The sequence below is a fragment of the Pteronotus mesoamericanus genome, unplaced genomic scaffold (assembly GCF_021234165.1).
Source record: "Pteronotus mesoamericanus isolate MK-2021 breed Mesoamerican mustached bat unplaced genomic scaffold, CSHL_Meso_final contig_256, whole genome shotgun sequence".
Taxonomy (NCBI): domain Eukaryota; kingdom Metazoa; phylum Chordata; class Mammalia; order Chiroptera; family Mormoopidae; genus Pteronotus; species Pteronotus mesoamericanus.
Window position 1 is genome coordinate 2,769,522 of NW_026555108.1, and position 13,152 is coordinate 2,782,673.

Consider the following 13,152-nt stretch of genomic DNA (forward strand, 5'->3'; position numbering starts at 1 on the left):
GATTTACCCTAAGTATTTTTACATTGTTTTTTCCCTCTTTAAAAATCTCCCAGTGGCTATTAAATATGTACAGAATAAAGTTCAAACTCCTTAACATAAATTCAAGGCCCTCTATGAGCTTGTCCCAAATTATGATCCCAGGCACTAATTCTGGACCAGCTCCAGTCTAGTCAAATTGGTCTCCTCACTACCCTATCAAAGCAAGCTCTTGGTGGTTACTTCTGGGTGAGTCAATCTGGTATAGTGGAAAATACAGAGTCTGGAGTTGGGCAGACCTGGCACTGAGGCCATGTCCTGATACTTCCCAAGCTGTAGGACCCTGGGCAGTTATTTCATCTCTTTGACTACGAATTTCTTTATCTGGGAAATGGGTAATAACCCCTCCTAAATTAGATGGCCTATAAAGAGTGCCTCGCATACAGCAGGGGTAAATAAGTGTTAGACTCTGTCCTACTTCTTCAACATAGGCGCCTTTTCTCATGTCTTAACTGCATTGTAACCATTCCTCAGCACTTAGCTCAAATCTTGCCTCTCTGAATGCTCCGGCTGGTACAGCTAACTCCCATCCATGTAAACACTCATGAAGTGCTTATACAGGGTCCAGCAGAAGTAATGCCTCCTCAAGTGTGTTGGTAGGGTAATAATATGGGTGTAAAAATTTATAGCTTTAATTTGAACATTTCACCTAAAATGTGATATGGTATGCTTGAGTGTGATACTGTCATGTTACAGAATTTCATGCTTATGATTTTGTAATAAAAAGGGGTGTTATTTGTGCTGGACCCTGTATATTGCCATGTGGGTTTTTAGTTTTTTCTAGCCATTCTAACGAGGGAGACAGATATGAAAAGAATTAATAATAACAATAATACCATATGTTTGGTGTTCTAATGGAGGAATGAAACAGGTACTATTCATGTACATAAATTCTGTCTCCCTATCTAGACTGTCTTACATTTCTGGCCATGCCAGTCCCCTTAGCACCAGGCAAGGTACACTGGAAAAAAATGACCCAAATTATAATAATCTGATTTTTCTAACATATCTTATACCAGATCAAAGTACTCTCCCAGTAAACTATTTGATGTTCACAATAAACTTGGGAGGACGAATCAGATGGATTTTACTTGTCATCTCCATTTTACAAAGAAGGAGACTGAGGTTCAGAAAGATGAATTGATTCACCTACTATCACACAGGTAAATGGTAGAGTGATGATTGCATCTCCTGTTCTTCCTAGTGTCTGCTGTTTTGTTAATATTAATAATTAAAAATTACAAATAATAATAGTGGTAGTCATAATAAAATAATTGGTAAAATTTTAGCTCCCTTTTTACTGAACACTTGCTCTCTTCCAGGTACTGTGATACTACACTCAGTAATTTATGCATAGACTCACATTTATCACTGGCTACAACCCTGTAAGGTAGAAAGTATTATCTCTGTTTTATAGCTGAGGAAACAGAGATGCAGAGATGAGAGGTAACCTCACAGTTAACTGGCAATAGATCCAGGTTTATCTAATTTCCGAAGCCCATATATTCCCAAGTACCGGTGATTTTCAACTGTGGATACACATTGGGAACATTAAAATTGTACATTACCCGGGCCCCATCCTCAGAGATCCTAGTTTAACCGACTGGGTTAGGACCTGGATATGGGTATTTTTAAGAGCTCCCCAGATGATACAATGTGTAGTCAGGATTGAGAACCACTAGACCATATGATGCAGCTTGCTCACTGCAGATCACAGGTTACCAGAGTTGACAATGCTCTTCTATTTCTACTGATTACTGGAGGGGATGTTGGACAGGAAGCACAGGCTGCAGTCAGAGCCAAAAAACATTTCTCCTGAAGCTGTGTTCATCCTGAGGCTATCACTTTCCTTGATGAGAGAACCAGATATCAATCCCCCCAAATATGAACCCCATTCCTTCCCAAGTTATAGCCATATCTAGATGGACATCAACCCAAGGCCTTGAAAAACAAATGTCATTAGCCTTGTATCCTCCTAGGTCCTTTACTGAGAGCTCCAACTTGATGATTAATTACAAGTCAAACTGATGTAGCAGCAAAGGGTTTTCTTGGTTGAAAGAGCCCAATGCCTTTCTCTCCTGACTCCAACTTGCCACAATAAAGCCACAATGTCAAACTGAGGAGGCAGGGTTAGAAGAGTAATAATATAACTGGGAGTCAGGAGACCTATATTCCAGTGTAAATACTAAAACTAACTTGCTGTGTGACCTTGAGGTGATCCCTTCCCTACTTGTACAATGTGGACTTGGATTGTGTCCCAAATCAATGCATCCAACATATGTCTGTAGACATATATTTCTCCCTGATGGCTTTATATGCTGCTTTTGAGTACTCTGGAACCAAGTTCTGATCATGTACTTAAACAGTTTGAAAAAAAAAAATCTCTAGATAGATAGAGAATTAGACTTAGACTTAGATTTGGTTTCATAGCTCCCTGTTGCCTGCAGAATAAACTCAAATATTTTGGACTTGGAATTCACTACCCTCTTCCATTTGGTTTCAACTGATGTTTCCGGTCCATGTTTCCATCACAGTTCTTCACATATCCTACCGTCCACACAAATAGTATTATTAGATGTTCCACGTACATGTCTTACAATGAATCATCTCTCTCCCAGCTGCCCTTTATCTTATTCCCACATGCCAAAATTTGCATTATCCATCAATGTTCAGCTTAAGAAATGTATCTTTTTGGAAGCCTAAGGTGTTCTGAGTTCCTTTGTCTGATTCTTAAGACACTAATTATCTTGTACTCTGAATCAAACCTCTTTGTTTTAGTGTCTCTATCTCACCTATTAGGATGGGAATAACTTGAGAGCAAGATCCAGGTAGAATTCACCTCTGAATTCACCAGAGGCCCAAGAAAACTGCTTTCCATGTAACTGGTACTTAAGAAATATTTATTGAGTCAAGAAAAATGTACTTCTGTGCATTAAAAGGACAATAAAAAAAGCTTTCCCTTTTTAAGTCCCCACTTGTGCCATCTGTGATACAGACAGACATGATATATCCAAATTTCAGGGCTACTCTGAAACCTAAATGGAAAGGTGTTCAATATACAGCGTGTTTCTTGAGGGCTTTTGTGCCCAGCCTTATGTTCTCATAAGAAATGCACACAAATGATCTAACATAGACTTCACCCCCCAGAGGCTTAAAACTGAGTTGGAGAATGAAGTTACAGTTACAGGAAATGTGTGAATATTGTAACTCAGCATCCATATTAGAGCACTAAACTTGGGCGCAAAAAGAAGTAAGGGAAGGGAGGTTTCCTGTGGCAGCATTGTCTGAAAGCTTTGTGGAAGGAATACGACTTGAGCTGGACCTTGCGGGAGGGCTAAGACTCCTTCCTCGCCTCTTTCCCTCAACAATGGTCTTCCTCTTTCTGATTGTTTGTGGAATGGTCAGAGACAGGCTGAGGGGAGAAAGAGTAGCTCTGAGCTCTTTTATGGCATCCATATTTGAGGCCTGAGGCTTCTTTTCATAGGTTCCAGAATACAGAAAAGTATACCTCTATTGTCTTCCATGCCTGCCATTTCCTGGGAGGATGTTACCTACCCAGTAGCACTATCATTTTTTGAACTTATATTATATTACCAAATACTCTGTATACCTAATTTATAATTAAACTTTACAAAATCCCTGCCTGCAATGTAGGCATTGTCCCTGCTTACAGTTGAGGAAATTGGCTCAAAGAAGTGAAGTTTGCCTAACTAAGATCATGTAGTTAGTAATTAGACTCCTATAAAAGGGAAACAACTGCTGCCATTTCACTGAGTATACATTAGGGGCCAAGCACTTGCGTATTTCATTGTTACAGCAGCCCTATGAGCACAATTATTATCTTCATTTTATGAATGAGAAAACTAAGGCTCAAAGAGACTGTGGCCTGTCCAAGGTCCCACAGCAAGGAGGAGACAAGGACTCAAACTCAAATCTGGGAGACCCTAGAGCCCAAGTCACATCCAACACTCCACTAAGCCTTTGAGCCTATGGTCTTTCAACCAAACTGTACTTCCTCTTCATTTCTTTAACCTTGGTCCACTACCTGACTTTTACTACACATTTGACCTCCCTCTCCAGCCCAGCCTGTTCCATCTCTCCTCATTCTCTGTTAAAGGACTACAACCAAAGAATCTTAGCATTCATAGACCTGATGGCTGTCAGTCTTCAACCTTAGGCAACTGTCTTCCACCTTTCCTTATAGCCATCTACACCCAACCTGAGGGCACAGAGTAAGGTGAGATTGTTTCCTCGTGTAGATTCCCCCAGTGTTCTAGAATTACGTATTTCTTTCTATGATACTTCCCCATACTCACCTAAAAGCCTCTTATCTCGTTTAGCCATTAATTGTGCTTTTGGATCAATCTGGAATTAGGCTCCAGGAAGGAGGCAGAGAATGAAAACCAAACACAGTCGATTTTTAAAGCATAATGAGTCCAAACAAGAAAATCTGGATAATGGCCAGCACAGCCCATCTCTGCAAGAGCGAGTCAGTTCCTAATACTTTTAGAACAGATGTAAATGCCACTCATAACATTGGCCTCCCCAGTGGAGAGAACCGATGGCCCTGGGGTGGGGCAATGCCTAACAAGCACTGTTTCTCCAAGCCCTAGAGCACATCATAAGAATTCAGTCATTTCTCTCTCATAGAAAGAGGAAAAGAGCTAAGAAGGAACCCCCTGCAAACCCATATGGCATAGGGTCCCAGTGTGGACATACTACCCACATTCATCTCAGAAGCTCAGACAGAGTGAAGGGTTCCTTGACCCCTCCTCCTACTAGGATTTGTTTTCATCCCCCACTAGGACACAGATCATACTGGACTGGGATGGAGTGCTTACATGCCAGCCTTACCAGGAACCTCTGGAAAGCAGGAACCATGGACTTCCAGCTCTATCTTGCCCATCGCATAGCACTATGTCTGAATAAATCATCAAACACATGCAAGCATATGTCTTCCCCTTCCATTCCCCAAAGGAAAGCCTGAAATCCCTCGTAGAAGCAACACAAATGCCCTTTCCAAAGCCAGATCTGGCAACAGGCAGTATCCTCAAAGGGAGGGAGGAAATTGGGTTGGCATAATTTTGCTTCCCCCAAATAAAAGGTCCTTTTTTTATTTATTATTATATTTTATTTTTTATTTTTTTGTTATTCTATTACAGTTGTCCCAATTTTCCCCGGCTTCCACAGTCAATCCCCACACCATTGGCCATGTCCATGGGTCACTCATACGTGTTCTTTGACTAGTCCCTTCTTACAAAACAGGAAGGGAAAGGCAGCTAAAACCACTTAAGAATGTGGTACCTAAGAAGTCTAGGTTCAAGTCCCATGTGTATATCTTACAATCTGGGTGGCGAGGCAATTTATTTTACTTCGCCAAGCCTCAGTTTCTCCACCTATGAAATGGGGAAATTAAAACCTATCTCATAGGCCCATCATGATGATTAGATACAACAGGAGAGAAAGTATCCAGTTCCATTCCTGGAAGAGAAAAGGGCCCTTGACAAAGTTACAGCAGCAAACAATATTGATCTTATTGTAAAGTTGACTTCCATGGAACAAAGCAATTTAACGTGCACCTTGTTGTTGCTATTTTTAATTGCTATGAACAAATCTGGAGACTATCAAGTCCACTCAAATGTTGGATCAATGCAAGGGGTGAAGGTGGAAGACAGGGCAGTGGCATAGCTGGACCACTAAAGCCATGGGGTCTGTGCACTGGCCCTCAGGATGACAGGCAAAGCGCTTAACAACACAGGTGAAAGAGAGTGACAACTGCAAGGTGTAGAGTGGGCCTACCGGGATGACAGCTCCCTCCCTGACATTGCCATTCTAGCTGCTGGCCAGCACCTGGGACCAACAACTATCAGTTATAGCTTAGAGTCAGAGCTTTTTACAGCTTTGGCTTGATTGATATCTGTTCTCATGCCTGGAATCTATCACTGGAGGGACAGCCAAAATGGGAGGAAGGGGAGGAGTAGGAGGTAGGAGCGGGCAAGGTTCAAAGAGGCAACAGCAGGGGTTTGATTCATTTCCCATCAAGTCCAGAACTACTACCTCAGTCATGCTTTCTGTGGCCAAGGCTGGAGGCATGGGGCTTTGAAAAAAACTGTGTTACACTAGCCTGCTGCTAACTAATTTGAGGCAGAAAGCAAAGCGAGGCAATGCTGTGGCAGAAATTTCTGTAGGCTGGCTGACACTGGACAATCACTGTAAGATCAGTACCTACAGTAACTGAAACCATTAAATCAGCAGCTACCAGCCATGTGGAGCAAGACTGTGGAGGAAGGGGAAGAAGGAAGTGCCGCTGGGATTTAGCTTTGCAGCAGAAGATGGTTTAGGCAGAACTAATAGGAAGGGCTGAGTTACTGTGTGTGCTGTGTTCATAGGATCTGGCTGACCTTGAGGCTTGGTGACAGGCAAGACAAACCTTACTGTGACGAACATAAGCTAAGTTACACAAACTACCAGATCGATGTGAAGGTCAATATACGACATAAATTGAAGCAGATGTCTACATAGAAGTCTGTCCTTACTTGGCTACTTCCCAGAAGACGCATATCTTACAGAGGGGAAGGGCAGGGGCAGGGAATTACTAGCATGTTCTGAATATTGATTTATGTCAAATATTTTTTTTTGTTATTCATTTTTAACCCTGGCAGTAATTCTGTGGAGTGAGCTGTTTCTCCCATTTATAGGCATGGAAACCAAGGTGCAAAGAGGTTAAATAGCTTAACTGTAATCATACAGATGCATCAGCAGATTGAGCCAGACAGTGAATTCAGAGTCAGTTAAACTTAGGGAAAATCTTAAGGGACCCCCGTTGAAGAGCCTTTGCTGAATTGGGCCCTGAGACCACATCATCCACTCATACTGAGGCTGTTATAACAACAGGCCATGGGAGAAAATGCTTCTCAGAAACATTATCTGCCCTCAAAAGCAGAAGAGTCATGCTTTCCTTGAACAACTGACTTGTTACCTTAAAAACTTGGAATTAGAGAACCATTGTGTTTTTCCCTCTCTTTGTGTTTTCTGTAGAAAGTTTGGAGCCAAATGTTCCAGCAAATGTGTAAGGCTTCACGGCAAGTATTTTGTGTACAAACTCCATTCCTTCTATCTTCCTTCTATTATACCATTTCCCCCTCCTGGCCTCAGCTTTGCTTACCTGTCCTCTAGAGTCTAAGGCTGAAGTCAGCAGACTTTTTCTGTCAAGTATTAGTTAATATTTTAGGCTTTGAAGGCTACCAAGTCTCTGTTGCCAGTACTTAATTCTGCTATTGTAGTGTGAAAGCGGCCCCAGGCAATATGTAAATGAAGGGGCCTGTGTCCTTGGACAGAGAAATTTGAATTTCACATAATTTTCATGTATTATGACATTATTTTTCTTTTGAGTTTTTTCAACCATTTAAAGCCATGGTTAGCGAAGCCCAGATAAACGCCTCAAGCACGGAGGGACCTTGTCTGTCTTACTCTGACATCCTCAACACAGAACAGGGCCATGCACATAGAAAGTACTCAATAAATATTTGTTTATTGAATAAACTATTCTTACTGTTTTAAGTTCTTATATTTTTCTGTATTATGAAAGGCCTTAAATCATTTTTGGAACCAGACAGGATATAAAACATAAGGCATATTTTAACAAGTTTATCTAGCTAGAAAGTAAAAGAATCAGGGTTTGGATCTAAGCCTATGTGATATCAAAACCCACATTTCTTTCCATTATACTATACTATCTTCATAGATGTATGCTCCCCCCAAATTCCCAATTTCCCTACGTGAGTCTCCGCATGTAGTAGCCGATTACATTTGCAGAAGCCAGCCACATCCTGAATTTGTAATTTAAAGAGCTGAGTTTTGCAGAAGTTGTGCCCATTTGTCCTGATTTCTAAAAACTGGAGAGTGAGTATAAGAACACAATAGTCCACAGATTTGAAGCTTCTTATAAAAAGGTAAAGTGGTAGTTGTATCTTATTGGAAAAAAAAAAACATAGGCTTTGGTGCCTACCAGGCTTGGTGAGATTTGGAACACAGCTCTGCCAGTTAGTAGCCTTTGGCAAGTCACTTACCGCTAGGAGCCTCAGATTTCTAGTAGGAAAAAGAAACAACAATAATACATTCTTCACAGTAAGGTTCTGAGGATCAAAAATAGCACATCAGTACCTAGTACAGTGCCAGGCACATGGAAGATATTTAATAAACAGCAAGAGTAGCAATATATTAATAACATTATTATTAATTTATTCCAAAAATAATGACCATCCACTATGTGACAGTTAGGCATTGTTCTAAGCACTTGGGATATAAAGTAAATAAAACAGGCTAAAAATCTCCGTCCTCCTGGAGCTTACATTCTGGTAATCATTGTGAATGGTTTTTATGTTCTTATCTACCATTGCAATATCAGTGGTTGTAAAAAGGAACAGATTTCTACTTAAATATCTCCCACTTCAGAAAGATCTTGAGGTGCAAAGTAGCTGGGTTCAGTTCTGGTTCCCATGGGATTCAGAAGCACTTACCCTCCTTGGGAGGAACCTGTGGCCGAGGAGCTGGTCTCTTTACATGGAAAGAGGGGGCTTTGGTGGGCCCAGAGCCTGGAACAGGTCCATTGGTGGCCTTCGACATGGCCTTGGTCCCTCCATCCTGCAGCCTAGACACCAACTTCCCGACGTCCACCTCGGGGCAGGAATCCAATTTGCCATCTGAAACAAGTCTGCTTGGCGACTTCCTCCCTGGATCAGCTTCCCCACTCTTCTGCATAGGCATGTTGGGATATTGTGGCAGTTTGGGGGGTTCTATACTGTTGGTGATAGTCCCATTGGGTGTTTGATGTTGGATTTCATCTAGCAAAAGTTGGTACGAAGAGGAAAGATTAATGATAACCATTATCACATTTTCACTTTATACATGCATACATGGTATTGAAAAATTGTACACATTTTCAAAGGAGGTATTGTGGATAAAATCAACAATACCCCACAAAATCAGTCTGTGCAAACCCCAATTCATATGGGGGAATCACAAATCACATTAGATAGGGAATTCAATTCAAGATCCAAGTATGATTTTCACCACAATACACCAAGATGCTTTATTAAAATTAATTCAAGAGGAAGAGTCCCCAATGAATTGTATATTCTATTAATTTTTTAAAAACACATCAGGAGGAAAAGATGGAGGAGGAGTGAATAGGAGTCACGCTAACCTCCTCCTCCCAAGACCAAACTGGAATTGCGACTAAATAGTGGAATAATGACCTGGAAAACAATGGAACTATAGTGGGAGAGGAGCCTTGGAGCCGAGGACAGACAGTGGATTCAACTCTCACGCATCCCAACAGGTGAGAAGTGCGGTGGAGGCTCAAGAGGGTGGGCTGGGTGCCTACGGGCACTAGCACCAGAGGGACATTGAAATGGCCAGTTACCTCCCCCCAAGAAGAACGGGGTCTGAATCATAAACAGGGACCTCTAAACTACAGCAGCTAAAACCAGGAAAATACAGACAAAACGCAACCCCGAAAAGCTTAGGGGCGCTCTCTGCCAGAGACAGGTGGCTGGGGATGCAAAGAGACATTTAAAGGGCCAACGCAAAAATTGCAGTGGCAGCCACCCTCCTGGATCTCTGGGTAGAGACGGCAGCAGGGTGGGCTGGTGCCTGGGAAAAGACTGGTGAGGAAAACTTTGTGAAGAGAACTGACACGGCGGCCGGTGGAGCCCGGGTGATAACGCACTTCCCACTCTGCAGCTACTATCTCACTCAGGCATAAGGGAATCAATGAACCTGCCTTTTGTGCGCTCCGCACACAGCTTGTGCATGTGAGCTGGGGGGCTGAGTGCAGACTGGCTGGGAGAGCCTTGAGGAGAGACTGGAGACGGAGGCGTTGGGGAAAGAACGGGAGGAGGAACCGGGGAGTCCCAACTCCCTCCACGTTCTCTAGTCTCCATTCTGGGCAGGCAAGGTGCACCCCCAAAGAGGCAGAAGCGGGGCACGCATGAGCCAGACTGCCTGCGATTGAAACGCAGTCCGCACAGGGGTTGGATCCTTGGCCGAAGGGGTCACAGAACTGCTCAGAGACCCCTGAGGAGAGACTGGAAACAGAGGCATTGGGGAAAGAACGGGAGGAAGAACCGGGGAGTCCCGACTCCTTCCCCTTTCCCTATTCTCCATTGTGTGGGAAAAGGACACACACCGAAAGAGCCAAAAGCCAAAAAGCACACAATAGAAAGTCCAAAACCACCCAGTGCAGGTGCGCACACTTCCGTCGAGTGGCCAGAGAGGGTTGGCGACTGTGTGTGTGGACCTGTGCGGGCTGGCGAGGGCTCGTGAGGGCTGGCAAGGCCTCCCACAGGTTGGCACCGATGGGACCTGCAAGGGAGTGTGCAGATCGGTGAGCACAGGTGTAAATCGACCCGCGTGAGCTGTGAGTGCAGAGCAGGCTGCAGAAATAGTGGATCCTGGGCCGAAGGGGTCACAGAGCTGCCCAGAGTCCCTGGACGAGACACTGGAGACAGGATTAACCGGAGGGTCCTGGAGCTGACTTCCTCCCATTTCCGTAGTCTCCATTTGGCGAGGGCAAGCAACGCATCCAAAGAGCCAAAAGCGGGGAAAGCACACAATAGAAGACCCTAAACAAACCAGTGCGGGGGTGCCCGCCGCCTTGGGGGCCAGACGAGTTCCCAAGGTCGCGAAGAAGCCCCCTGGGCTGGGGCAAGCAGTCACGAGCCCAGGCGGGTGGGGGATCCTGCCGGGCTGGGAACACGATCAAGGAGCAGGCAGGAGACTGCAGAGTGCTTCACAGAAATAGTGGATCCCTGGCCAAAGGGGTCACACAGCTGCCCAAAGCAGGAGTCAGACACAGACAGTAGACTCCTGGCAGGCTCAAACAAATGACCCAAGGTCATATAGGGTCAACAACTGACATCATCAGAGGCAGGCCCAGAAAGAAAAGTAAAGAGAAAAAATAAATAAATAAATAAATAAACCCTCCTACTACCATACAAGTTTAATCTACAAAGTCAGGAAATCTAGATGGCCCAATTAAAGCAAAAGGAAAAATTAATAAATAAATAAGTAAATCACTTAACAGGCTCTCACAAAAATGGGAAGAAAAAGAAGTTCCTCCCAAATGAGTGGAAAAGGGGGCTGCCCACAGAGAGAGCTAAATAAAACAGAGGCAAGGGAACTATCAGATATTGAATTCAAAACAATGGTTCTAAGGAAGCTCAATGAGTTCAGCCAGCTCAAAGAGAACTATGAGAAATGGCAGAGAAACTATCAGGATCTTACAACAAATATATCAACCTGGAAAAGGACATAGAAACTATCAAGAAGACACAAGAGGATATAAAGAATACCATTTCTGAATTGAAGAACACAGTAGAAGGAATCCAAAGCAGGCTGGATGAAGCCGAGGATCCAGTCAGTGAGATGGAGGATAAGGTAGAAAAAAGCTCCCAGAAAGAACAAGAAATGGAAAAAAGACTCAAAAGGAATGAAGAGGCATTTAGGGAAATGCAGGACAACCTGAAACGCAATAATATCCATATAATAGGGATACCAGAAGGAGAAGAAGAGAAGCAAGGGATAGAGAACATCCTCGAAAAAGTAATGATGGAAAATTTCCCTAATTTGAGGAGAGAAAGGGTCTCATGGATCCAGGGGGCACAGAGGACCCCACTCAAGAGGGACTCATGGAGGTCTACTCCAAGACACATCATCACTAAAATGGCAAATATCAAAGACAAAGAGAGAATCCTCAAGGCAGCAAGGGAGAAGGAGAAAGTAACATACAAGGAGGACCCGATACGCCTAGGAGCTGACTTCTCAACAGAAACACTACAAGCCAGAAGGGAATGGCAACAAATATTTCAAGCCATGAAAAGCAAGGGCCTACAGCCAAGGTTGCTCTACCCAGCTAGGCTCTCCATTAAAATACAAGGGGAAATACAGAGTTTCCCAGACAAGAGAAGGCTAAAAGAATACATCTCTACCAAACCAGCACTCCAAGATATGCTAAGGGGACTGGTTTAAGAAGATGAAGGAAAAGAGTGAGAAAGAAAAACACAGGTAGAAAGAGAAAAAATGAGTAAGTTTCTATCAGTAATATCTCTCAATGTAAATGGACTAAATGCCCCAATCAAAAGACACAGGGCAGCTAAATGGATAAGAAAACATGACCCATACATATGCTGCCTACCAGAGACCCACCTCAGAGCCAAAGACCTACACAGATTGAAAGTAAAGGGATGGAAAAAAAAATTCCAAGCAAATGGGCAAGAGAAAAAGGCTGGGGTTGCCATACTTGTATCAGACAAAGTAGATTTCAAAACAAAGGCCCTAAAAAGAGACCCAGAGGGGCACTTTATAATACTTAAAGAATCTGTCAAGAAGACATAAACATTGTAAACTTATGTGCTCCCAATATAGGAGCCCCCAAGTTTATAAGGAAATTGTTGGATGACTTCAAAAAAGATATAGACAGCCACACACTGATAGTAGGGGATTTCAACACCCCACTGTCAAAAATGGACAGATCTTCCAAACAAAACATTAATAAAGATATTGTGCAGCTGACTGACACACTGAATCAAAGAGACTTAACTGACATATATAGAACCTTACATCCCAAAGAAGAAAAATACACATTCTTTTCAAATGCTCATGGCAGTTTTTCAAAGATAGACCACATGATAGGACACAAAGCAAACCTCAGCAAATTCAGGAAAATTGAAATAATACCAAACTTTTTCTCGGACCACAAGGCCTTGAAACTGGAAATCAACCTCAAAGAGAAACTTCAAAAACTTGCAAACTCATGGAGACTGAACAGTAGACTATTAAACAATGAATGGGTCAATAATGAGGTAAGAGAAGAAATCAAAAATTTTATGGAAACAAATGAAAATGAACAGATTACAGTCCAAAACCTATGGGACACAGTAAAGGCAGTCCCGAGAGGGAAGTTCATAGCAATATAGGCTTACCTAGAAAAGATAGAAACATTTCAAATAAAAGACCTCACACTACAACTTCAAGAACTGGAGAAACAACAACAAATAAATCCCAGAGCAAGTAGAAGGAAGGAAATAGTCAAGATTAGAGCAGAACTGAATGACA

At 42.8% G+C, this 13,152-nt stretch overlaps 1 protein-coding gene across 1 annotated transcript in view; it reads right to left on the minus strand.

Moving 5' to 3' along the window:
* OPHN1 (oligophrenin 1) overlaps window positions 1-13,152 on the minus strand; it is a 279,618-nt gene that overhangs the window by 8,982 nt on the left and 257,484 nt on the right. The window contains exon 21 of the mRNA XM_054574254.1: window positions 8,556-8,879. Coding sequence (XP_054430229.1) covers window positions 8,556-8,879 — 324 coding nt within the window. The remainder of the gene's footprint in view (window positions 1-8,555; window positions 8,880-13,152) is intronic.